At 31.5% G+C, this 25,429-nt stretch overlaps 1 protein-coding gene across 3 annotated transcripts in view; it reads left to right on the forward strand.

Annotated features, from left to right (window-relative positions):
• Positions 1–22,077, forward strand: part of SGCZ (sarcoglycan zeta) — a 264,296-nt gene extending 242,219 nt beyond the window's left edge. The window contains exons 5-7 of one of the 3 annotated variants that reach the window (XM_006916431.1): positions 5,152–5,224; positions 15,394–15,517; positions 21,353–22,077. In XM_006916431.1, coding sequence (XP_006916493.1) covers positions 5,152–5,224; positions 15,394–15,517; positions 21,353–21,544 — 389 coding nt within the window. In that variant the 3' untranslated portion in view covers positions 21,545–22,077. The remainder of the gene's footprint in view (positions 1–5,151; positions 5,225–15,393; positions 15,518–21,352) is intronic. The other 2 variants (XM_006916432.1, XM_025049924.1) reach the window with 2 other exon arrangements.
• The last annotated feature ends 3,352 nt before the right edge of the window (positions 22,078–25,429 follow it).

The following is a 25,429-nucleotide window of genomic DNA, read 5'->3' on the forward strand; positions in this document are numbered from 1 at the left end:
AAAACTCAAAAAATATAATTGATCATGGTAGATTTTACTGAAAACTTGAAGGCAGCAGGAGATCATTTGGCAAATATCAAGACACACAATATAAAAATAGAATTTATATGTTTCTACTCTCTGGCCTCCTTTCCCACAGTGGGAGGTGTCCCAGCCTTTCTTGATTTCTTTGTTTCCCTTCTATTTTCTCTCTCTCTCTCTCTCTCTCTCTCTCTCTCTCTCTCTCTCTCTCTCTTCAATGGCTCTCCAGAGCAGCAAGTATTCTGTGCCAGGTGTTAGCCTCCTCCTTCGAAGCCCTTTGCGACAGCATATACCGAGGCCCAGTGAAGACTGAAGACCTCTATCTTCCTAGGCAGCATTCTGCTGCCATGTTCTTTGTCTCACTTCCAAGCAATGAAAACATTCATTTATTCAACAACTTCAGATAGACATATTAATGATATTATACCAGACAAAGTGCGAGGGCCCTGATCACAAACAGAATAATAATGATGTAATAATAATAATAATGATTTATAGTGACTTTTAATTTAACCAAAGACTTTTGCTTATATTCAGTAGCACAGGATCAAACATGAAGATAATGAATAAATAGAAATATTTTTGCCCCTGAGATCTAGATGTATTTGCCCTGTACTGCAGCCTGAGTCCAGTGTGGGAATTTAAAATATTGTCAATGGTTAAATGAATTTTGATGATTTAAGTATCCTAACAATCCCATGGATTGGATATGGGAAGTGGCATGGCTCATAATCACTCAGTTTTCTCCCCCTTAAGTTCTTAGAGCTAATTGCTATGTTGTAATTCTTATTAATTCAGTGACTAAGATTTCACATTGAAAAGAGAAATAGTCCAAGAAATGGTGTCCAGTACTACTTTCCTTAACAATTTCTTTGATTTTTTAAAAAAACTAAAATCCTCATAGAGTTAATGACTGTTTTCCCTGCTCCAGTTATTCAAATGATGTATCTATATATCCTGCACAGAAAACTAATCAATATAAAACACAGGAAAGTCAACACATTTTTGTTTTCATATTTCTTCAATATTTTAAACATTAGGATGAAGTTCACTTAAAAATGAGATCATGCTGAACATAAATTTTTCATTATTATTTAGAAGAAACTTCTTTCTCAGAGCTTAGTTGAACATTGACCTATCTTATTTGACACCTGAGCAGCTGCATTAGAGAATTCCTTGATTTACTGAATAGATTTTTGATTAATAAAATTCATTTACTATTTAACATTTAAAAATTCCTTCACAGTCTCTAAAGTTTAGATTTCAAAATTCAGCATGAGCCTATGACATTTTGGAAAAAAAGATTTTTTTGTATTAATGAGTGAATCCTGTTGGGCCATTAACTCTACAGACAAAATGTGTACATCTTCTGTGGCTGATTTTTATATAGGAAAGTGATAGAATTAAGAAATGCTGATTCTTACAATGACCCAGGATACATTTATATCCTATTTTTAAAAAAAACCTAACCAAAACTGTAAAGTTGACATTACTATTTTTATTTATATCTGAGAAAATTAAAGTTTGTAGAGATTAAATAACTTCTCAAGGTCACTTAAGTAGAAATGAAGGAGCCAGAGTTGCTTTCTTAGTCTACTAATTTCTAAGTATAGTGTATACTTAAAACCTGAAGGCCAAGATTCTAGCCTCATTAATGAGGTATTTAATTTTTGCAATTATAGCTTTCTCATTTTTCAAGTCTCTCCATAAGATGTGAAAATTTATAAACAGTATATTATCTACTTATATGAAAAAGGTCTATGAGAAAAAAAATGAGATAATTTGTGTTAAACTGATATTTCAAAGCATAGAGTTACCTTTGTCCTCCACACAAAGCCCATAACCCTATATAATTTTATCTGAAATCAACTGTAGTAGAGTTCATGAGGCTGATGGCTGGAAAGATGCTACATTTCACAGAATGATTTTTTCAAGTTACTATAAATTTGAGGAAGAACCTGGGAGCACCAAATGTTTTGATTTCCATTTCTTGTGCTGCATCTCTGGCGCAAATGACTTCCCTAAAGATCTATCAATAACAACATGTTGATAATGAGTAGCTTAAAATAGAGCAATTACAGTATATATAACCACATTAGGAGGGATATGTAAATGTAATTTTAATGATTTTTTTTTGTAGTGACATTTTATGTTGAGCATTGGTAAAGAGTAGCATCCTAGCTTATGTCTTAAAACTGTCTTTAAATCAGAACCTCCTTTCCAGCAAAGCGGAATATGCCATCCTGATTCTTTTGTTTTAAAGCCAGAAATTATCATATGATTGAGATTCAGTGCTTTTTGACCCTGAAGTTTGTGTGCCTTATTTTTTCTGACCATTCCAATAGTTAACAGTTTATATTTTACCTGTCTTACAGCATCATTGTCATTTTAAGGTATCTGAAATATCCTTTAACATCTATTCAGTCGATCAGAAATGAATGTTGTATCCTTTTGAACAGCCCCTTACAAAAGCAATAAAATGCAAATGTTTATTTAGTCAGTAAGCTTAAATATACATATTAATAAATGTCTAAACTATGTTTCTTTTTGTCATTTTTTCTTTTTCTCTTTCATTTTGATTTCTATGATTTCTGTAGCTTACAATGTGAGAATTCATCACATATTCTTTCTTTTCTTGATGTGAGGATAAGTCAAATCTGAAATCTTTGTGCCAGATAAATGTTAACTAATTATTAGAGTTAGCAGGTAAAATACATAACCAGCAAATTTTGAATTTTAGATAAATAAATTATTTATAGTATAAGTATACTTCCTTCAAATATCACATACTTATAAAAAAAAGATTTACTGTTTACCTGAAATTCAAAATTAATTTGGTAATTTATAAATTTAATGGCTAAGCCTAGTCTATTTCCCAATTCATGGAATATGTGTGTGTGTGTGTGTGTGTGTGTGTGTGTGTCTGTGTATATATAAAAAAAATTTATTTTACTTTTGATCTTTATTTTATGAGCTTATGTGCCTGGCTCAGATGGTTTTATACTCCACCGATTTCCTTGTAAGATTATCATTGTCAATTATTAATTTTTGCCCCTTTGGCTCATTCTGGGACAAAAAAGGAGAGACTAAGATTAATTTTCTCATCTGAAGGCCTGCACGTAGTCAGTTATTTATGTTACTTTATTCAATTTTCAACTTAGCTCCTTAGGTGGTATGATTATAAATTTATTTCCTCAAGAATCATTTTTAAAAATCATCTGTAATTTTCTATATCAATGCTTAGATTTGAGACCTCTATCAGTTTTTAATCCTCTTTAGAAAATTAAACTTTTGATAGCATTCTACTTCAGTGATATATTCTGTGCTAAATTATTGTGTGTCATTCTGTGTTTGAAAATAAACATTACTACTGTTCTTTAATTACATTTCTGTTATCCTATTTGAGAAGTTTTCAAAATCATAGAATAGTAGAAATTTATATTTTGACTTTGCACATGGATAATACCCTTTTTGGAAGTTATATCTTATTTTTAAATGCCAAAGCAGTCTCTCCATAAGATATGAAAATTTATACCTTGGAACATTGTTTCTAATGCCACCCCCACTACAATCACAAAATTCGAATTTTATCTAAAACTGTTACTTTACTTTTAAAGAACTATCTCTAAGAATTTATCGCTCACAGAAATAAAGATCTTACAAAATATCGAAAGAGTAAGCCCCTTAAAGCAATAATTTTCTAATAGTTTTCCCATATAATAGTATATGCCCTACAAAGCCTCTTTTGAAAAAAAAATACCAACAACTACTGAAACCCAGTACGAGGTGAACAAATGCCAATAGCTTTTGGCTTATAAACTGAAATCTGTAATATTAGGAATTTACTGCAACAGAACCTTATAAATTTACCCTTAGAACCATAATATACATTAAACCATGTTACGGTCTGGGAAAAAAAAAACAAAAAACAAAAAACAACCTCTTCTGCTGTGATTTAAGATCAATATCTGTATTGTTGTTTTATGTAGCGGTGTCATCTGGCAACTTTAGTATATTTCACCATATTCCTTATATAACAATTTACTTTCAAGAAATTTAAATATTAACTCTAATTTCCTGGTGGCAATTTCTAAATTCCCTATTGAATCAATCTACTTATATTGTTTCACAAAAAGCAGAAGCAGGTTCATTTTCTAGGTTTAAATTTTGTATTTTTAAATTGCACTGTATTATTATGCTAGTGCTGAGGCCATTGATGGAGCAGGCATGACATTCTTACACCAAGATATATGAAGATGATTAAACCACAATAAAATAAAGTTTATTTAAAAAAAAATGTTCTAAAACATTTATGTGAAATTACAAAAGAAATAAGAGGTTTTGTCTTCATCTTATTCTAAAAAATGTTTCACATTTGATTTTTGAAAAGAAACATCATTCTATTTTGTTCAGTTAAATTATGGAAAAGCTCTGAAAACCTGGAAAGTCAAATGGAGTCACTAATGGAAAGCTTAAAGTATCATTCAGTTGCCTGAGGAAAGTGTTAGAGTGAATGAGCTCTTCAGGTAACTATGACCCCATATGAAGTCAACTCTAATAAAATGAATTCAAGTAGTTTATGGTTTTAGATACAACCTAACTCTAGTAAGGTCAAAGTAAGGTGACTGGTTCTCTGCCATTCAGTGATCACTTTCACCAAAGGTCGGAGCTGTATCTGACAAGTGCTAAATGCCTAATAAGACATATGCCTTTAAATATTTAATAATAAATATATTCGAGCTCACTCCACATTTTCATTTATGCTCTGTTGTTTGGAGAAGGACAGAACTGAGTATCATGACCTATCTTTCCCTCAAATTCACTTACCTGGGAAATAAAAGAGGGGAAGGTGATAAGTCTTTCTTCTTTAATCAGAGGGTAAAAATTCTAACTCAAGCTGAACTTTTATAAATAAGATCATCTTAAAAGTGGTCTGCATAGTGACATTTAGATTTATCCTCCTTGGCCTTTCACTACCTTGAAATGTTTTTCCAATTTTTCTCTTATTTTCTATACTTCTGTTTTCAGTTGTCCCATTTTTGGAAGAATATTTGATCTATAAAATAGAAATGAAAATTGATGCATCTGTCCACTTGCTTATACTGACTACCGGATTTGTGTTACCCCCAGGCACTGAAGGAGCAGTATTTGGGCACTCTGTTGAAACACCTCACATCAGAGCAGAACCTTCCCAAGACCTCAGGTAAGTCCTGTCTCTTATACCCATGTCATTGTTTCCATCACTGTTATAGCCTCTGACATATAAAGAATTAGAATAGAAAATGTGCTACATACCTGTATAAGGAATTGACATTTCTTACCTATGTAATAAATAGTCAAGTATTTGATGAAGGGCAAGAAAGTGTGAGTTATTATTCTAAAAATAAGCTTCTGTATATTTTTCCTTAATAAACATACAATGAATATAAAAATAAATATATCAGGAAGAAAGTGAAAAAAGAAAGGAAAGGGCAGTTACAGAAGAAGTTGAGAGGACTGATAAAATAAGGATTCCAGAAAATCTGTCATAGACAAATGTATATCATGCATGGGCATAAAGAAAGGGAGAGCAGAGATTAGGAGAAAGCTATTTATGGTCAAGTAATGTTATGTAGAAGGAATGTTATATGTCAATAAAAAAGATGTTTTAAATAATTAATTTCTGATAGGTAAATTATATTCTAAAGTGCGTTTGCAATGATATTAGAAAACAATATTTATATCAAAAAAATTAAATTAGATATTAAAATCATTTTTAAGGTTGAATCAAAGAGTAACCTGAGAGAGTCTTTCACTTGTAAAACACAATAAAAATATTAAACAAAAAAAAAAAATAACTTTATTTCATAAAGATCAGATTCAGCCCTACCCATTTAAATGAGTGGGAAAAAAATGCTCAAATGAAAATAGAAAATTAAAGTGAAAGTTCTTAACACCAAAAAAAAAAAAAAAAAGCCAAGGAGTAAAATTTGCACTTTTATAGTTCTAAGATAAAATTTCCTAAAGAACTCAGTTTCTTACTAGTTGAGTAATTCAGATTCAAACAAGCTAATTAACAGTAGCAGGGGAAGGTGGTCTTCTCTATGCGATCAAGCCATTTGTTTTAATAAGATAATAATTATTTACTCTAGGGCAAAACCAAAAGGATTTAGGAAGATTGATGAATATGTGTAAATAGTGTCTCATAATGTGTTATAATCTTGATTTATGATTCTTTTCTCAGTTAAGAATTTAACATTTTTGTGTAATTATTTATTTTCTCTCTCCAGCTAACAAGATCGTATGTTCCATTAGAATATAACCTGCATCTTCCCTGCTTATCTTTAGTGATGTTAACAGCCAGCACCATATCTCACAAATAATAGTGTCTGATAGACATTTGTTAATTTGAATTATTGAAACTTAGCAAAACTGAATAAGTAGCATGTAATATAAGGAACGTGGCATTTGTTATTGTAGTACCAAGACACATGCGACAATGATTCCAAAGTTTATCAAAGTTTAGAGCTTCATTCGATAATATTTTTTAAATTACTTAGTTCTAAAAGAAACATTGTTTACTTCTAACATTTTAGTAATTATGTACACATTTTACAGTTTTCTTTATGAAAATCTGTTGCCAAAAGAGGAATAAGAAACAAGTGCTATCTTAATTACCTTGCTGACAAAATTCATGTGTGAATGTGAATTAAGTTATAATTAGTTTATAGTGCTTCTAGTTTTTATTTTCTAATTATTCATCAATTATTTAAACAGTAAACTAAGCTAGGCTTATCTGCTGGTGCTAAAAGCAGATTGGCAGCCCCCCAATATTCCAAAACTGAAACAGAAACAATGCACAGTAATGATGGGGGTATTCAATTATTCATTTGTGTACTGAAGATTAAAAGCAGAGTGTCTGAGATTTTTAGAGGTCTTGCTGACAATTTTCCTTTCAGGGCAATATGAAGTACTCTTAGTTGGCAACCTAATTCTAATCAACAAGGTTGGATGAGTTGGCGAAGTAAATAAAATGGTAATTTGAGGCGTGAGTAGCCATTTTGCCTTTGATTTTGTTTTTGTCAAGAGTAAAAGGCTTTAGAAAGGAATATTTTGTAAAGTTTATTATAGAGAATAGGAATATTTTGGTGTGGAAATGTAGTAGATTTCTATAATTTATTTATTCGACAGATGTTTGATAAGTGTTTAATATGCACCAAGTTTTGTGCTAATTTTTATGTTTATTTTAAACCTACACACGTAGGTTTTTTTTTATTTCTTATAGAAGGTGATATGGTTTTTCAATAAGGACCTATATGCTAAAAGGCCAAAAAAAAAATGTATACTGAATGGTCAGTAAGGAGATAACGGCATAATTGCCTGGAATAGCCCAAGTATAAATGTTCTTTCTTTTTTATTTTTAAATTAACTTCTGGTAAGAAATGATGAAATCCATTATATAATACCCATTGCCCAAAGATTGTTTGGATTCAAGTTCCATTAACTATTCCAAGAATAAGACAAGAGCCTTGAGTTGGAATCAGTGAAAGGAGTTAATATTTGATGATATAATTGGAATCTTTGTATCATGTTCATTCTGATCTGAATATAATCTAAAACTGAAATGTTGAGGTTTTCAGGCTCCAAATTACCCTCTGGAAACGCATTGCTTTAATTTACAACACTCTTATGTTCGAGGAAAAACTCTCATTTATTAAGCAGTTAAGGATTTCTTTCTGAGAAATTTTGTCAAAAAAAAAGGGAGGGTAAAATACTTTGACGGTATTTTTCTACCTATGAGGAAAAAATAATAATAAAGTAGTATTTTTCTTTTATCCTCTCCTTCTCTTTCCTCTCCTCCCTTCCTCTCGCCTTCTCCCTTCTTCCCTTCCTCTCCTCTTTTTTCCTTTTACTCTTTAATTCTGTGTATGTTTTTATATATTTATTTAGAATTAGTAGCAAATGAGCCTTCTGAGAAGCTTGTGTTAGCTTGCAATCTTGGGAACACAAGAAGGTAATTGATCTAGAGATTTCCTTGATCTAATTTGAAGGAGACCATAATGGAATGTGCTAGTGAGCAAAAAAAAATGATATATATGGAGGAAACAAAACAATGTTGTTGGCATCTGAAGAAAGTTCACTGTAGCCTAAAGTGATAAGACAGTAAAATTTCTTATATGTTTAAGTCATAGTTTGCATTGATTTTTTTCCCTTAAAACACTTTCTGTTTAATTCTTCATTCATTCCATCACTGAAACTGAGAAATCATTAATGAGTGACTACTATTTCTCTGACATTGTGTTAAATATTTATCAATAACAAGGTACATGATGCTTAAGTTTCTGTTTAGTAATTGTATCTTTGTGACTTAGTTTAAAAGAAGTCTGAACTCTTAGAATGTTGAAATTTCTGCTAGAGACCTAGGTCACTCATCTGCAAATTTGAGAATTGCACAGCACCTTAAAAACAAAATCATGTTGCAACTTTGGTATATAAACATAATAAAAACAGAATTGCTTGGAGAAAACAGAGCAAGGTGACTTGAGTTCAACCTTAATCCTTCCCTCTGCTATAATCCCTGGGAACCCACTGTGAAAACTAGTCTGAAATTCACTGCTGTGATTGCTATAATGGTTTCAAAATGAATACTTTTTGTAGTTTTATACTTCGAATAAATAAAATGGGATATTATGTTCTAAATCTTCCTTCAGTTTTCTGTGGAATATTATAGTCAGTGATTTTTTAATTCGTTTTTATATTTTGAATAGTTAAAACTGGAAGTTATCCTTGGAGAGTGTGTTAAGGATCTAATGTTATTTTCTTCAGTATGACTAGTCAATTTATTAAGCATTATTTATTAAATAAGATAACATATCCACCCCCAAATGGTTGCTACATTTGTCGGATATTAAATTTCCATAAATTCCTTCCATCTGTTTTAGACTGTATTGTGTTCCATTGACCCAAATTCTATATCTAATTCCAATATAATTTGTAATTAAAATAAACTTTATATTAAGTTCTAATTTTAAAAGGAAGATCTCCCACTTTATTTTTTAATTCGTTTTTATATTGTTATTTTATATCCAATACTGTCACACATACTTTTCTCCCCAAAATATGTTGACATAATGTTTTAAATTTCAAGAGATTTTCTTGAGAATTTTGGGGGGGATTCAATAATAAATGTTTATTACTTTTTGAAATATTGTAAATTTCATGATGTAGAGATATATTTGAGTTTGTTTTTATCCAGGAATATCTCAAATTCTTGAATTTCCAAGTAAAACAAATATATCATAAATTCTTTCCAGATATCCCCCCCAATATAATTGTAAAATACAGACATTAAATAATATAGCATTTATATTAATATAATAATTTAGCCACAGGAATTATATATTTTAAAAGTATCCCTATATGTCATTAATCTTTATTTCACCTTAATACAGTTGATGACAGTCAAACATTAGCATCAATTAACAATTTTCCTATTCAGATTCCCCCAGCATGTTTTACAAATTTTACAGAAAAAGTAGATAATCTTATAAGATGTGAAACCACACCTTCTTTCCCAACATCTTATTATAAAAATTCTCAAAAATATTCAGTGTTGAAAGCATCTCTTAATGACCATCTATATACTCCCAGCTAGATTTTTCCATTATTATTTCCTATATTTTTCCTATAATAATGGAAAAATCACATATGTATACATCCTTAATCACATATGTATACATTCCATCACCCATTGACTTGTGTATCATATTTTTTATGCATTTGAACATAAATTGCATTAATCTGTATACTTTCTATGATTGCTTTAGCAAGTATACCATAAACTAGTAGTGTTCAAGATCATTTACACTTTCTTTTGTTGTAAAATAATTATGCAATAGCATTCACAAAGCTTAAGTGCACGTTTGTTGAGTTTTAAAAAATACACACATCTGTGTTAACCCAAATTTCTGTCATTACCCAAGAAAATTCCCTCATGCCCTCTCCTAGTAAATCCCCACCACTACCACGAGGAGCAACCTCAGCTCTCACTTTGTTCACCTGGGATTTGATTAGACTGATTTAGTACTAAATATGAATTAATCATACAGTATGTACCCTTCTTTAAAAGATCTCTTTCACTCTACATACTTTTGAGATCCATACATGATATTGTCTGTATCAATAGTTCTTTCTGCTTTGTTGCTAATTAGTATTCCATTATATGAACATACAATATTTTATTTATGCATTTTCCTAACTGATAGACACCTGGGTTTATCCGGCATATGTTAAACTTTATATAAAAATGCCAGAGCTTTCCAAAGTAGTTGTATCATTTTACTCCTTCACCAAAAATAAAGGAGCATTTCAGTTGCTACATATCTTCACCAATACTTAGTGTTAGCATTCTCGTGGGTGTGTAGTGGTACCTCATGTTTTTAATTTGCCATGACGTGATGATTAATGATTTTAATGACTTTTTCATGTACATATGGGACAACCATATATATTCTTTAGCAAAGTGTTTGTGCAAATCTTTTGTTCATATTTGATGTTTTTGTATTTTTATCTTTGATTTGGAAGATTATTTATACATCCTAGCACCAGTGCTTTTTTATATATATGTGTGTTTGTGTATATATATACATATATATTATATATATGTATATATAATATGTATAAATGTATATTCATATATATGGAGAGAGAGAATGTAATTTCCCAGTATATAATTTATATACTGTAATTTATACAGATTGTATATTCATTTTATTGAAGGTAATTCTTTTTATGATCTAAGAATGACTTTCCTGCTCCCAAATCACAGAGATATTTCCCCTTAAAAGCCTATGTTTTTAGCTTTTACTTTTGATAACAGTGTGTGGTATAGATTTAGGTTCATTTTGTCCACACAGAGTTCAGTTATTCCAGCACCATTCACTGAAAAGACTGCTTTTTCTCATTGGATCACTGCCTTTGTCAAAAAATCAAATGACCATACATGTGAAAGTCTCTATTTCTGGAGTCTCTATTTTATTCCATTGTTTGATTTGTTATGCTAGCCTGACACTGTCTTGATTACAATAGCATTGCAATAAGTTTTAAGTTCTCCAAAACTGTTATTCTTTTTCATGATTGCTTTAGGTATTCTAGGGTCTTTGCTACTAACTACATAATCCTGAGAAAATGACTCTACTACAATAAGATTCAAGTACTACCTAGGTAAAATATGGATAATTAGAGTGCCCATTTTGCAGTATTGGTGATTAAGAGAATCTATGCAAAGTTTTAAGTATAGAATAAGTTCCTAGTGTTAATATTAGCTCTTAGTATATTATTATAATTATATGGCTAACACTAATAAAGAAGGGAAAATCTAATGATGTTTTGCAATGGCTACAATATTTCTATTTTTAAGTGCTCTATGATTTTATTTATTAGGTAACTGAGCCCCAGAGAGGTTAGCTGGATTTAAAATTTGAAGTAGAACTCATTTAGAATCTATGAGTTTCATATTCAAATCCTTTGTTTAATTCTTTTATTAAGTTGATGTAACTTTTGAGCATAGTAATTAAGTTTCAGTTAATTTATACCTCAATTTCCCAGACTGCTTCTTGTAAATAATTTTCATTACTTTATAGTATGCAACAACACTTTCAAAATCAGTAATGGTTTTCTATTATTCCAAAATTTCTAATATGGCTTCTAGAAGCACTCAGCTTCTAGTAAAGGCCCGGGAAAATATTTTATAAAATAGTCAATGAAATAATTCACAATTATCAAACCATTTGTATAAGCTGGCATGGCTAGCAAATTGCGATGCCTACTTTTATTTCATATTTTTAAAATTTTTTATCTAAATCTATTTGCTTTATAATGATTTGGATAGATCATATTATAATCATATACCCACCTAACTTCAAATCTTTTTATAAGGCTTCAATTTGCTTAAATGTAAAGATTACTTTCTTATTGTCAGAATTCATGGAGTTTAACACTTGAAGTTAGGTGTAGGCGGAGATATTTGCACACCACTTGTGCAGAAATGTCTTTTCTCTATTTAGCATGTGATAAACCTAGAAACAATGAATAGCTCTAAGTACGTATTGTGTGTGCATATATATAAGTGTAAGTATACATGTAATTATAGATGCTAATGTTGGTTGATTCAGATATATATTGGTTAATATTGGTTGATATTGGTTTATTCAGATATAATATATTCATCTGTAAATGATCACAATGAGTTTATGTTGTTCATGATATTGTCAGTTTGAAGTTCTTTCGTCTCCATATATATTGCAGTCCTGTTATGATTTTTTGCCTAGAAAAAAATAGTTTACTTTCTTATGCTAAATAGTTTATTTGCTTATGTTAATTTTAAGCTTGTAAAAATAGTTTGCAAGCTTAAATTTTCATGTTCATAAAAAATATTTGACTACCACAACTTGTTCTTTTGAAAATAGAATTATCAAATCCTCCAGGTATTCTAATAAAGTTTTATTACTCTTTAACCGTACACTCTCCTTAATTAATTTTAAGTTTCTAATATATATTACTCATCTAAATGTTGAATACTATTCAAAACAGTGCTATTTTTAATAAAACTTATTTTTAATGAAACTTACTGGGGCACTACATTTAACTTTATCAAGATTAACAAAGCATATAGTTGAAACCTATTTTATTCAGTCTAAATCACTTCAAAACTTTTTAGGACTTAACAATACTATAAAATTGCTACCAGTTTTTGAATGTTTTTAATATATGCTTCGTTAAGTTTTATTTACATATATAATATACATATTTAATAATTTACATACATATATAATATAGAAGGTACATTACTGCTCTTCTCATATCTCTAACACCTAGAGAATAAAAGTCCCACAACCTAGGACTTGGCCCCAGGTAGCAAAACACAGCGAACCATTCAAGGCCAATTCTGTTGATTTCCCTCCAGATCTTCTCTATCCTGTGAATCAAGAAAATAGTTTTCCATAGGCTTGAATAAACAACAAGTTCTCAATGATTTTGGTTTTCTTCTGATGTTTTTGTTTATGTGCTGAATCATTTTCAGCACATTAAATGGCTAGTGTTCTATCCAACTCAAAATGTTAATAAGATTAGAAAACACAAAAGATTTTTCTCAGCTTCTCTACTCTATCATCCACCATTTGTGGCAAAGGGTACTGTCTAGTGAATGGGAATGGTAAGAGGTACAAGCAAATGGGATAAGGGAGAAAATTCCATTAATATTTCAAAATATTATTCTACCACGTACTTATTTCCCTTTATTCTTTTAAGAAATTTATTATATTCCTATAAGAAATCATTATAATTGTCCATTTAAAGATGATAAAATAGAGGCTTATTGCTGCTGACTGACTTTCCTGAACTGAGGTTCAGCCAGCTCTCAACTTTACCTCCTCTTTGAAGAGAAATCCTCTAAGTCAGCATTAGCAAATCACTCTGCTCTGTGGCTATGCTGCCAATGACACCTGAAGTCTAAAATGAATGTAATAAAAATGTTCTGATTAAATAATTAACAAAAACGAGAATGGAAAAACCCAAGAGCCCTGAAATCATTGATATATTCTAATGCTCTGATCCCAAATGTCAAACATGGTAGAAATATAGTACAAAAATGTACACATGTAATACGGACATTTTACTATCAAATATATGAGTAATAACCCAAACTCCTTAACCTCAGAAACAAAATATATCATATCATTTATTTTATAAATTAAGTGTTCTTCACACTTATAAGTTCACTGAGTTGTGTTTCTGTGAATGTCAAATTCATAATCTCTTTTAGAATTTTAATCCATTTTGATTCCTTATCTGATTTTTGTTTGAATGGTTTGATAATATACAAACTTAAATAATTACATTTAATGTCATGGATAATTAACAAATGGAAATAGTCGTGGTCACAGATATAGTATTCAAGGAGCTGTAGATTTGGGGAAATCAGGGGAAATCAATCAAAAATATACTTTTAACATTCAGTTTTTGAAATTTATATACCATGTGCAAAGTATAAGGATGGTGAATGAAAAATTATGACTGATTTTTTTTCAAGTTTTCAAATATTCTGTAAAAATCTGTGATTTTTATTTAAAAAATGACAACAAATGGAGATTTCTTTAAAATACATATTCAAAACTTGACCCCGCCAGGAATTTTGTGAAGATACCAAGAGTCCCAAAGAGATGAATGTTTCAAAGTTGTTTTTTTTGAGTGAAAAAACAAAAACAAACAAACAAACAAAAAACATTTGCAAGTGCCCAAATACTTCTAATGCTGATTCTAGTCCTTCAACATTTCCAAATCAAGTTCAATTTCACTACTGAGAGACTGCTAATCTTCAGAGACAAACTGTTTGATGTGTTTTTTTTCTACAGAACAGCTCTGGATCTATTGCCTCAAAAGAAACTACTTTCTCTAGATGATAGCGAACATAAGCCTGAGGGGGCTCTTTTCCTGAAGTCATGGGGTCAAGGGGAACACAGACAACTGCAGCCCCAGAGCTGAACGCATATCTGAAAAGACCAACTCAGAGATATTACTTCTTCTCACACTAGTGCTTTTTATGACTATATTGTACTTTCTGTATTCTGTCTTCTTTGGCTCTTTTCTCTAATTTTATAGTTGAAGATGATTTTGTAACTGCCTCTCAGCTATCGTTTTTACAGGCACAACTATCTAAAATACTTTTTTCCCTCAAAATCTGTGTAGTCAACCTTTAATTACATTTGTACTTGTGTATCGAATTTTTCTTCTTGATATTATTTATTCTGTGGACATTTTCCTTGGTCAGTAGAGGTCAGTTGATGCAGGAAACGTCTTGTTTCTTCATTTTAATTAACTTCTAAAGTGTAAAAGGTACTTTGAAAAATTTCAAATTTACAAAATTTTTACTGTGCACACTTAAAAGCTTGCAATATTCATGATTTTCTTAATGCTCTCTCATCTTTGCAAGATAGGGACTCTTATTGAGGGATACTTACATGCTCACTTTGTAGAAATGCATTTATTAAAGCTCCATCATTAAAATTGAAAATGTATAAAAGATTTAAACATGTAAACTTATCACAACCTACTTTTCATGTGCATTGTGAAGGGAAACGACATTGAAACTATTAGTAAATCATGATACAAATGAAAAACAGTTGATGTCAACAAATAAAGAGATTCACTGAGTCAAAAAATAAACAAGGTAATCAAAAATTATTCTGAAACCTTATTTGGGCTTTTTTGAAACGGCAAGGAATTTTATTTATGCCCACTTGTTTCTTTGTTTGTTTTTAGTTGACTAATGTTATTTTTTTGTGTATCATAATTTTTTTCTTTTTACTATTAAGGATTATTTTGTTTTTTCCTTAGGCTTGAATCACCGACCAGGTCCTTGATAATGGAAGCTCCTCGAGGGGTCCAGGTGAGTGCAGCTGCAGGAGACTTCAAGGCCACCTGCAGGAAGGAGCTCCATTTGCAGTCTACAGAGGGGGAGGTGAGTTCTCAAGGATAGAGACTGGCCCTTTACTGCTGAGGGTCTTGCCTCTCAAAGTATATGCATATGGTTCCAAGTGAAACATAAAGAACTGCATCATAAGAGAATTTAAATTATGAAAATATAGTACTTCTTGAATATAAAATTTGGTGAACTTAATGGTATATTCTTAAGTCAAAGCTCTATTTTCTATTAAAAGGTGTTCATTCATATGTCAATTATAAGTGGAGCATCTAAACTTGTGTAGTTTCAAAATTGGCATATAAATATAATAAATATCAAGATAACATCAAGAACAAGGTAATCCTTGTTTTCTTTATTCTATTTTTGTCTTCAAAACATTTTTTCTAAAAAGTACCTTGGATGTTTGTTTCTGTAAAGATAGAGCCTACATTTTTTAAAGAAAAAAAGCAAAGTTTATTTTGCTATTTAAACCTATTGTTACTTCTGAGATACTCAGTTATAGCTTTCTTCCATGTCACTTTCTTTCCCCCAAGAATCTCCTTTAAGTCATCAGTCCTTTAAAGATCCTCTCCTTTTTCTTGCTTCCTGCTCTAAAAAAACCCTTTGCCTTCAGTCTTCTCCTCTTTCTCTCTAGGCACACATTTATTTAATTTACTTTACTAGCTGTATACATTGTGGTTGTTGCATCTGAAAAATCATGCTTTTGTCAGTTCTGAATATTAGTCAGCATTATGTCTTCAGATACTACCTCTCCCCATTTTCTCTGTGGCATTTTTCTAGAACTCTAAAGAAATACTAAGTTTATTCACTTTTACCCTCCAGATCCCTTAGCCTCCCCTTTCTACTTTTTATGTCTTTTTCTCCATGTGCCTCACTCTGCTTATTTATTCAGATCTATATGCCCAGGTTCTTCTTCAATATCTAATCTCTTATTTAATCCCTACATTGAGCTTTTAATGTTAGTAATTATGTTGTTCATTTCTAGGATTTTCATCTGTTGTTCTTTCAAATCTGCCTGGACATCTTGGTAGTTGTTCTTTTATTTGCTTGTTTGTTTTTAATTCTACCTTAATTATTACAAAGCCTTATACATAATACATATTCTATTCTGTATATTTTTACTGCAATTCCCAAAGTCCTTGAAGGTCTAAATCTGTTGGAATGCTGTTTCTACAAATTAATTCCCCTAGTATTTTCTTGCTTCATGTACTTATTTATTTTTTATTATCAGCTTACAAAGTTCAAGTTGAGAAGAAAAAGAATGGAAGGAGAATTTGAGAGAGATGCTCTGGAGCATTTTATAAGTCTTTAGATGTAAAGATGAGGACATAAATTAATAGAATCAAAGGGAAATGTTCTTTTTTTACTTTTACTTTTATGCCATTATCTCAGTTGCTGATTTAAGATAAATTTTAATTGCATATTTTGCTTCTTTTTTATAAACAAAGTTATTGGCAGAACCATAGTAACATCTTAGTGGATATTACAACTTAAATTATTTTAAAATATGCTTTATAATATTTTAAAAATATATCCATATTACCTTTTAGAATTCTTTTCCACTACAATTACAAACTATGTTACTTTATCTACCACAGCAAGACAGAAATCTTTCAGAATATCCCAGGTCTTTTCTAAAGAGTTGCTTTTATCATGCTAATCATTTCATTCAAATTATTCGAAGTGAATCATTCCATAATAAATATTGATGATCATAAATCTCCGTTCTGCTTCTATTTATGTACCACTTTATTTATTATTTTATTCAAAGTATCAGCAGAATCCTTGGATACAATTACAGATTAGCATTTAATTGTGAATTGAGTATTACGCTAGAAGTAAATCATAGCCAGTGGTTTTCAGTTGTAGTTATTTTTTATATTAATAAAACAAATATATAGAAAAGCACAGCATTATGTCTTCATAGAATACATAGTATAATATAAATAGCATGTAATTTTCCTACAAAGAAGTGTGAAATGATATAAAATCTTTCTCTTTGCTTCATTGGCTATGCCACAGAAAGGCAGATTGATCATTTACTAAACAATATAGAAAGATGTAAAGTCCCTACTGTTAGATAGTTTTAAACCAGTAAAAATCAGAGCAGGTATGGTATTGAGGTAACCAAAATAACAGACAAAATGTGTAAGAATGAAATTGCACACAAAATTCTGCACGCAGAAAATTCAGTTATTTCAGACATAATGTTGCAAGAAATTTCAAAGTCAGCTCTGAAGACAACATGAATCATAATTGTAGGAACATTGAAAGTGTTATAACAGCATATGAAATACAATAACATAATAACATGTTACAAGATTACCAAGGGAAGAGAGAACAATTTTCATTTTACAAATTGATTAAAATTTTCTCCTACAGTGATAGGTCTAATTTTAAAAGATAAGAATGGGATAAATGAATTCTTGGTGGAGAGAAGACAATGGGCCATGAGTTAAAACCTTGGGTATGTAATTCTGAGTATCAGGAAGAGATTCAAAACAAATGCATTTTATGGTTTATAGGGCAATATAGGATAGAAATATCAATTTTAGAAGTTGGAAAGTGAACAGTATTATAGTAACTGCCTTAGCAGACAAAAAGAGATATGAGCAAGCCCTTCCATTCTGGAAAAGCTGAACAATGTTGGGTTGGAAAGAATTAATATATATTGCTTCTTTTTACCTCATGACTTATTTTCTATCTCAAGCCAAGAAAATATCATTTTTCTCTTTTTAAAGGCATCATTCATTTTAATTTATCTATTAATAAAATCTACCTCCCTCATATGTTGAGGCTACTGTTTGGATCTCAGAAGTTTATAGAATTAAATATTGTCATATAGCCAAGTATTGTCTAGAGCAGCCTCTAAATAGGTAGGAGAGCTGGAGGGCACTAATACAGCTAAGCCAAACTGGGTCACACACCATAAATTTCAAGGCTGACGCCATTGATGAGGCATCCACATCTCTTTTTGCTTTCCAAGGCTGCCACCTGTATCCCTTACCTGTATAAAAACAGCTTCTCTTCACAAAAACAGCTACTCTTTATTCATTCAGACTACCCAATGGAAAGACAATCAGTTCCAAACTATAAAAACCAGTGATGCAGCATGGTGTCAGCAAGGCTCTGCAAACCACCAGTACTAACCAGTAAAATTTATTTCTGTGCTTACTAATAAATGAACCATTCATAATATCTTGCAATCATTTCCACATGAGCCTCCTTATCCACATGTTCTTTAGTTTTCCATGTTTCACTCGTTATTGTCTATGTTTCAAGGTTTCTTGGACAAAACACGAGCACCTAACATTTCTTCAGCGTGAACTCACCTAAACCTCGCAGTCCCAGAGCTTGCCTCTGTAATATTTTTCAGCATTTTTTGAAGCTTGAGAATGTCTGCTGTCTGCAAGTGTGCTAGCTCCTAAAAAGAAGTGAGAAAAGAGGAATGAGCTCTATAAGTCTAGTTTCTCTCAAACTCAGCTAGTAAAAAAAATCATTCCTTCTCCCCTGTGGAGAAATGAGTGAAAGCCCAGAGCGTGTAACATTGTGTTACACTCACTGATGTCCCTCAACGTGGAAACAGAGCCAGAAGAAATGAGACTCAGCATCTATGCCCCAAAATTTATTTTCATTTTCCTTTGCTTGTTTTGGGCATTTCTAATTTTTACATCAGATAAACAAATTTACTAAAATGATTAGAACAGAAGCCCTTTATTCTCTTTTCTTTCCTGTCACTTAACCCAGGAGTAATTATGGGGTAATACATTTCAACATGTGTCACCTACAAATGAAAACTTTAAGGATGCTTTCTTAACTTTGAATATTGGTGGTAAATGCGATCATTCATTTATATTGTGTAATTTATTCATTTATTCAACACTTACTTGTATTATATGGAAGCTTTATGTTCAGGGTCAAACACTGTGAAGTTATAATAAAATAGAGGTGTGAGTCTATCTTCAGGGGAGGCATAGTTTAGTAAGGAAAGTAAGCTATGACTATAAAATAACATATTAAGTGATCAGCAAAATAAGATTAATAACAATAAAGTAAAAATGTCTTCCATCTTGGAGCATCAGGAGATAATCTATGAAGGATGAAGTGGATGAACTGAACTTGGGTGGAAGGTAACATTTGCACCCAAGAAGGGAGAGACATGTCAAAAGTGAAGAAAGAGGGTTATTTCACACAATATGTGTTTTCGCAGTTCTACGCACTGTTCTATATCCATGAACCAAAGATATGCCCTGACCTCATAGATCTTACTTTTAAATAAGAGAAACAGACAATAAATGAGTAAATACAATGAATATTAGGAAGGGATTGTAACTACAGAGAAAAGTAAAACTGTTGAGAAATTAATAACTAGGTTAAGATTATTTTAATAGGGTGGTTAGGAAAGTCTTTTCTGAGCAGATGACCTTTTAGTAGAGATTTGAACAAATATACTCACATCCAAATTAATCTAAAATATGCGTGCCTATAGTATATGAATCTTTTTTCTGACTCACTTATGCAATCAGTTCCTGTGTTTCAAAATTTAAAAAGTATGATAAGGCAAACAGTGGAAATCTCCCTCCTACCCCTGTTCTCTAACCACCTAGTTAATATCTAACCTCCCTTATAAATATCTGGAGAAAGTATTTTAAGCTAAAGAAATGGGGAATAGAAAAGCCCTTAGGCCAGAGTTCTTTTGGCATTGTGGGAAATGCAAAAGGTGGAGCAAGAATTATAGGCAGTGATGTTGGAGAGATGGGCCAAATTATATCAAGTTTGTGAGCCATGGACAAGAATGACGATTCATGTTAAGAGTGCTGGCAGGCCATTAGAGAATTTTGAGCACTGAAGTGACATGATTTGATTTACATTTCTTAAAAGTTTACTCAAGCAGTATGTAAAATAGACTATAAGAGGACAAGAATGGCAGCTGGGTGGGCCAGATTAGGGAGCCTTTCCAAGATCCCTAATGAGACATGAATAAAACTTGGATGAGGGCAAAAATGTAGAAAATGGTGTATTCTCTGATTCTCCTGTCAATTAGAGATGCCTGTAGGCAGTAATTAGTTACATAAGTATAAAATGAAAGGATAGCTAGAGAGAGTTGTTTCTTTGCTCATTCAAGTTCACAATTAAATTTTCCTTCTTTGGAACTTTTCCCACGCATATCAAAGCCATGTGATCACTGTCTCTGAAAGTGTTAAGTCCATGATTCGAAATATGTGAAGTAATTTTACAAGTTAGAAGATACAGCAAAGTAGGTGTTGGTACAAGTAATATGCTTCATGGAGACTTCAAACTTAATTATATCTAATAATTATCTATTGCTAATCTTGCTTATTTTCTACCTAGCATAGGTTTTAGACAACTGATATGATTTTATGAGTATTTAAAAAATTTAGGCCTGTCATTTTTTTGTTAATTTCCCATCCCTTCAGTAATGTCATCTCCATGAACATTCTCCTTCTCCATGCACACTATCATAGGTGTGTTCAAGCTTCATTTCGGGTGTCTGTGGCTGTAGAAACTTTGGAGCTCTTTGTATACTCTTTAGACTAGGCATGATTAAGAAGTTAAATTGAGAGACTTTGTCAAAATCATTAATTTTCCATGATGTTCGAGTAACTGGGTTGGACTGTTAAGCAGATTGTACAATATTGCTTTTCGGATTGAATGCACCACGTCTCAAAGGAGAAGATAGCTGTAGAGCTTTTGGGCTACACCGTAGAAATGTAATTTGTTTGTTCAACAAAGCATGGCAGCTAAACCAATAGAATTGTTTGTTGTGCAGTCTTTCTTATTAGACCATGTTGTAAAGCTCCAAGGAATGTAGAATGCTAAAATAAATTAAAATGCAATTTTTCCCCCTAGATATTTTTGAATGCGGACACAATTCGGCTGGGAAATCTGCCGACTGGCTCTTTCTCATCTTCACCCAGCTCCTCAAATGCTCAACAGACAGTGTATGAATTGTGTGTCTGCCCCAATGGCAAACTTTACCTTTCTCCAGCAGGAGTAGGTTCCACTTGTCAGTCCAGTAGCAACATCTGCTTGTGGAGCTGAAGTGACTGATTTCTCCTCACACCAGAATAGCCTTTTGTTCCTGTCCGTCTGCTTCACAATTCTGCTCGGTTTCCCTTGTGATAAGTCCAGAGCTTCTTCAAATGGTCCACAGAGCAACCTCTTCCAGCATAAACAGGGATTCGCCGCCACTTTCTCTTGTGATTTACTGTACTGCTCAACACAGAGAGTTTGAGCGACACAATCGTGGAAAAATCATCTTAAAAAAAGGGAGAATAACATAGGTGCCTTTGCTACATGAAGTGAAGCACACAGTTTTAGATTTTTGCAGGACCTGGATATGAACTGCACATATATACATTACATAGATGAAATTCCCAGTATCCAATGGCAAGATGAAATGGTTAACCTTGTAAGAAAACTAATTCTACAGTCTGAAAGCACAATTTTCCATTCATCTTTTTGGATGTAAACTTTTTTCCCCGAATTTTAAATTTTTAAAGCATTATGTAATGCTTGCTTTACTAAAAATTAAATTCAATACATGATTTTTAACAAAACAAAACAAGACAGAATCCCATTCTAAGTTTTATTGGTTTCTTTAAACTCGATGTGTTGTTATTCTTTGTCTACTAAGTCTAGAATTTTGTACATTAGGTAATTTTGAAAGCACTCAGCAATATAATCTTTACAGAGTTAACAAAATGTCATTATACTGTCATTTGTCAGATCTGAATGGCCTTATATAGTACTTACTTGGCTATTGCATGTGACGTATTTACTTTTAACAGAACATCTAATTTATTGCAATATAAAATAGGATTAAGAGGGACATACAGTTGGTGTGGAATCCACATGCTATTCTTTATACCTAGGTTCTAATAGTACAATTTTTGTTTGCTCCATTCACTTTATACTTGACTCTGACTGCTAAAATTCAAACATCTAAATAAACACTAATGTGATGCATAATGCTGAGAATGGATACACTTTCCATTGGAATATCATTTTCAGAATTATATCTATGTATTTTTTCTTGGAGGTTAAGATTTAAGGATGGTAGAAATTAATTAAAAATTTCTGCTTAAACAGTAAAAAAATACAGATGTTAACAAACATGTTAAAATGTGTTTACTCCATTAGATTCATATTTTGAGGAATTTGTCACATTTTTTTGGCTCTTAACATTTAGTTACTTTTATCAGACTGTTAAGCTGCCCTGATATGAGCAATCACAGTTAATTTCATTCTCTATTGCTTGTTTTTGTAAATTCGCTTCTAATAAATAACTCCAGAATACTGTAGATTCGTTTATCACAATACTCCTTAACTCAAATTCTTGAAACTTACAGAATCCAAGAATGTAAAATTGTATTAAATGTTTCCTATTATGGGAAGATGCCTTGATTACTGTAAGGTAAGTCCTTAATTTTCACATTTTAGTCAATCTTCCCCTCCCCTCCCATGCACACTCTTACAGGTGTATGGAAGCTTCATTTTGAGGGTTCATGATTGTTGAAACTTTGGCGTTCAGGCCTCTACAGCACAGAGTGAAGTAGGAAATTAAAACTTGTTGAAGTTATTTGGGTAGTGGAAGTAGGAAAATTGAGTAACGCAAGCAAGGAAGTGAACTATTTGGCCAAATTATCTGGTTTGGATAACCTATCATGATGAATAATTGAAAAGCTCCATTTCACAAAATTCATTCTATACTCAGCAGAAGAGTTAGAAAGCTAGTGCAGTTTTATTAGTTTTAAAATAGAACTTGACTTGTGTCTGGGGCTTATTATATAAAACTTTAAATCAATACTGGACTAAGAATTAAGATATGCAATTGCTTAAAAGTCATATCATAATATATGCATTTCAATCTATTTCAGTTAAAACATTAGAATTTAACATAAGAAATACTCACATTGGTTTTTGCAAAATACTAATACAAAGTATAATGCAAGAAACTTCAAGAAATTATGGGTGCTAATCACTATATTTTGGACTTTTTAGGAAAAAAACATGTCTTAATTTGAGTCATATTTGAGTTTAAAACATCCCTAAATTAAAACAATTAGAAAGTTTATTAATCAAATAGGAACAATTTTTTATTAGTAATTAGCCCTGTTTCTAATTTCAGCTCTGTCTTATACCCAGTGAGCTGATTTAGGCAGTATGGAGATATCTTCAGGCTTCGGTTTAACTCAATTTGCAACAAAAGTATTGAATCAAACAGTCTGTTGAGATCCCTTCCAGATCTGTTGAGATCTGTTGAGATCTCTTCCACCGCCTATAATATTTGCTGTTTACTCCAACAGCAAATATTATAGGAGGTGGAAGAGGCAACTGAAAATTTAAATTATATATCATAAGAGGGGTAAAGACAGAAAGAGTGATGAGACCAAAAAAGTGGAAAAGCCAAATCCAGTGAGAGGCTGTCAAGTTTTGAATTTAAATGTATTCTGAAATGTTATAGAAACACGTAAAAAGAAATAAATAAGAGATTGAGACTATGTCTAGATAATGTGAAAATACCTGTTCAATTTAATAGGAAACAAATAGTGACGCAGATGGCTTTCCTATCCAACACTAAATAATTTGTTTAAATTACTTGACTGGCTGTTTTAGATTCCTTTGTATCTAAGTATAGACTCAGCCTCAGAGTTCAAGATTCTATTGAAGGCATAGTATATTGCTCCTAAAAGTCCTTAATTGTCTCATATAAGAAGACTTGGTTCTTTCTCAGTACAGAGTTCCTTTCATTGTAGACTACCCAAACTGATTCATTATCTGTTTTTTTCAGTACCGTTTTTAAATTGCAACATATATTAATAGAGTACAGTTTATTTAGATGCAAATTTTATCTTTCCTAAATCAAACTCAGAAAGAAAAAAATGAGTCTTTAAAGTGTACTACACAGACCCTAAATTTTGTATTCAGTGTAGCTGGAGATAGCAGAAAGGGAAGAAAGGAAGGCAGGCGGGCAGGAAGGATAGAAGGAAGAAAGGGGACTAACAGCATTCTTAGCATTTAAATTCTTAGCTAGGAATGAATAAACTGAGAAGTTTTTGAGTTCGGTTAACTGAGGTCTAAAGGAGAGAAGCAAAGACAACACATTTTTCTTTTTTCCTTCAGAATTTTTCAGTAAGACACCTCCAAAAAATACACTTCCAAATTTCCTGGGGTTTTCTGCTAATAGCTCTAACATTTCTACCCTGCGCTGCTTTGTCTTTTCTTTTTTTTTTTCCTTATTTTATTATGAACCATAAGCTTTATAATCTGGTACAAAATTATTTATCTAAAAATTAAGATAATTTTTATGCTTCAAATTTTACATTACCCAGAAAATCTTAGATTTCAGTACCTCAAATCTCTGAAAATGGAGCCAGGAGTTTCAGTTCTCATTCTGTCCCTACCTACTCACATGAACCTAAAGAAATCTACTTAATTATCTTGGTCAGAACTTACGTATCTTTGAGAGGGGTACATCAAACTAGAAGTTTTTTTGGTTATTTTCATCTCTAAATTTCACTAGTTAACTTAAGACTCGGCAGTCTTGGGTTTAGTAGCCCAGTTTGAACTTAGCATTATTAATCTCTTTCTGTACCTTAACATGTTGCTTATAAATGTTAATGGAAATCTTTCCAGCATTCTATTCCCTACTCCTTTTTCTATACTCTCTTTCTTGCTCTTACTATTTAAACATTAATGTCCTTTTCAGAAAATCATGCTTTGTTGACAAGCTTCAGTAATTTGGTTGACATTAAAAAGGAAAAGAATGTGTTTGGGTCTTTTTTAAAATGACTAGGAAATTAATAGAAATATTTACCAAATATTAATTTCCTGTTGATCACTCTCTTATTACTTATTCCTTCAAATTAAAAAGCATTGGTCTTCTGAAAAAAGGTAATTTGATCGCAAAGATCAATTGTGAAT

The sequence above is a fragment of the Pteropus alecto genome, unplaced genomic scaffold (genome assembly GCF_000325575.1).
Source record: "Pteropus alecto unplaced genomic scaffold, ASM32557v1 scaffold24, whole genome shotgun sequence".
Classification (NCBI taxonomy): Eukaryota; Metazoa; Chordata; class Mammalia; order Chiroptera; family Pteropodidae; genus Pteropus; species Pteropus alecto.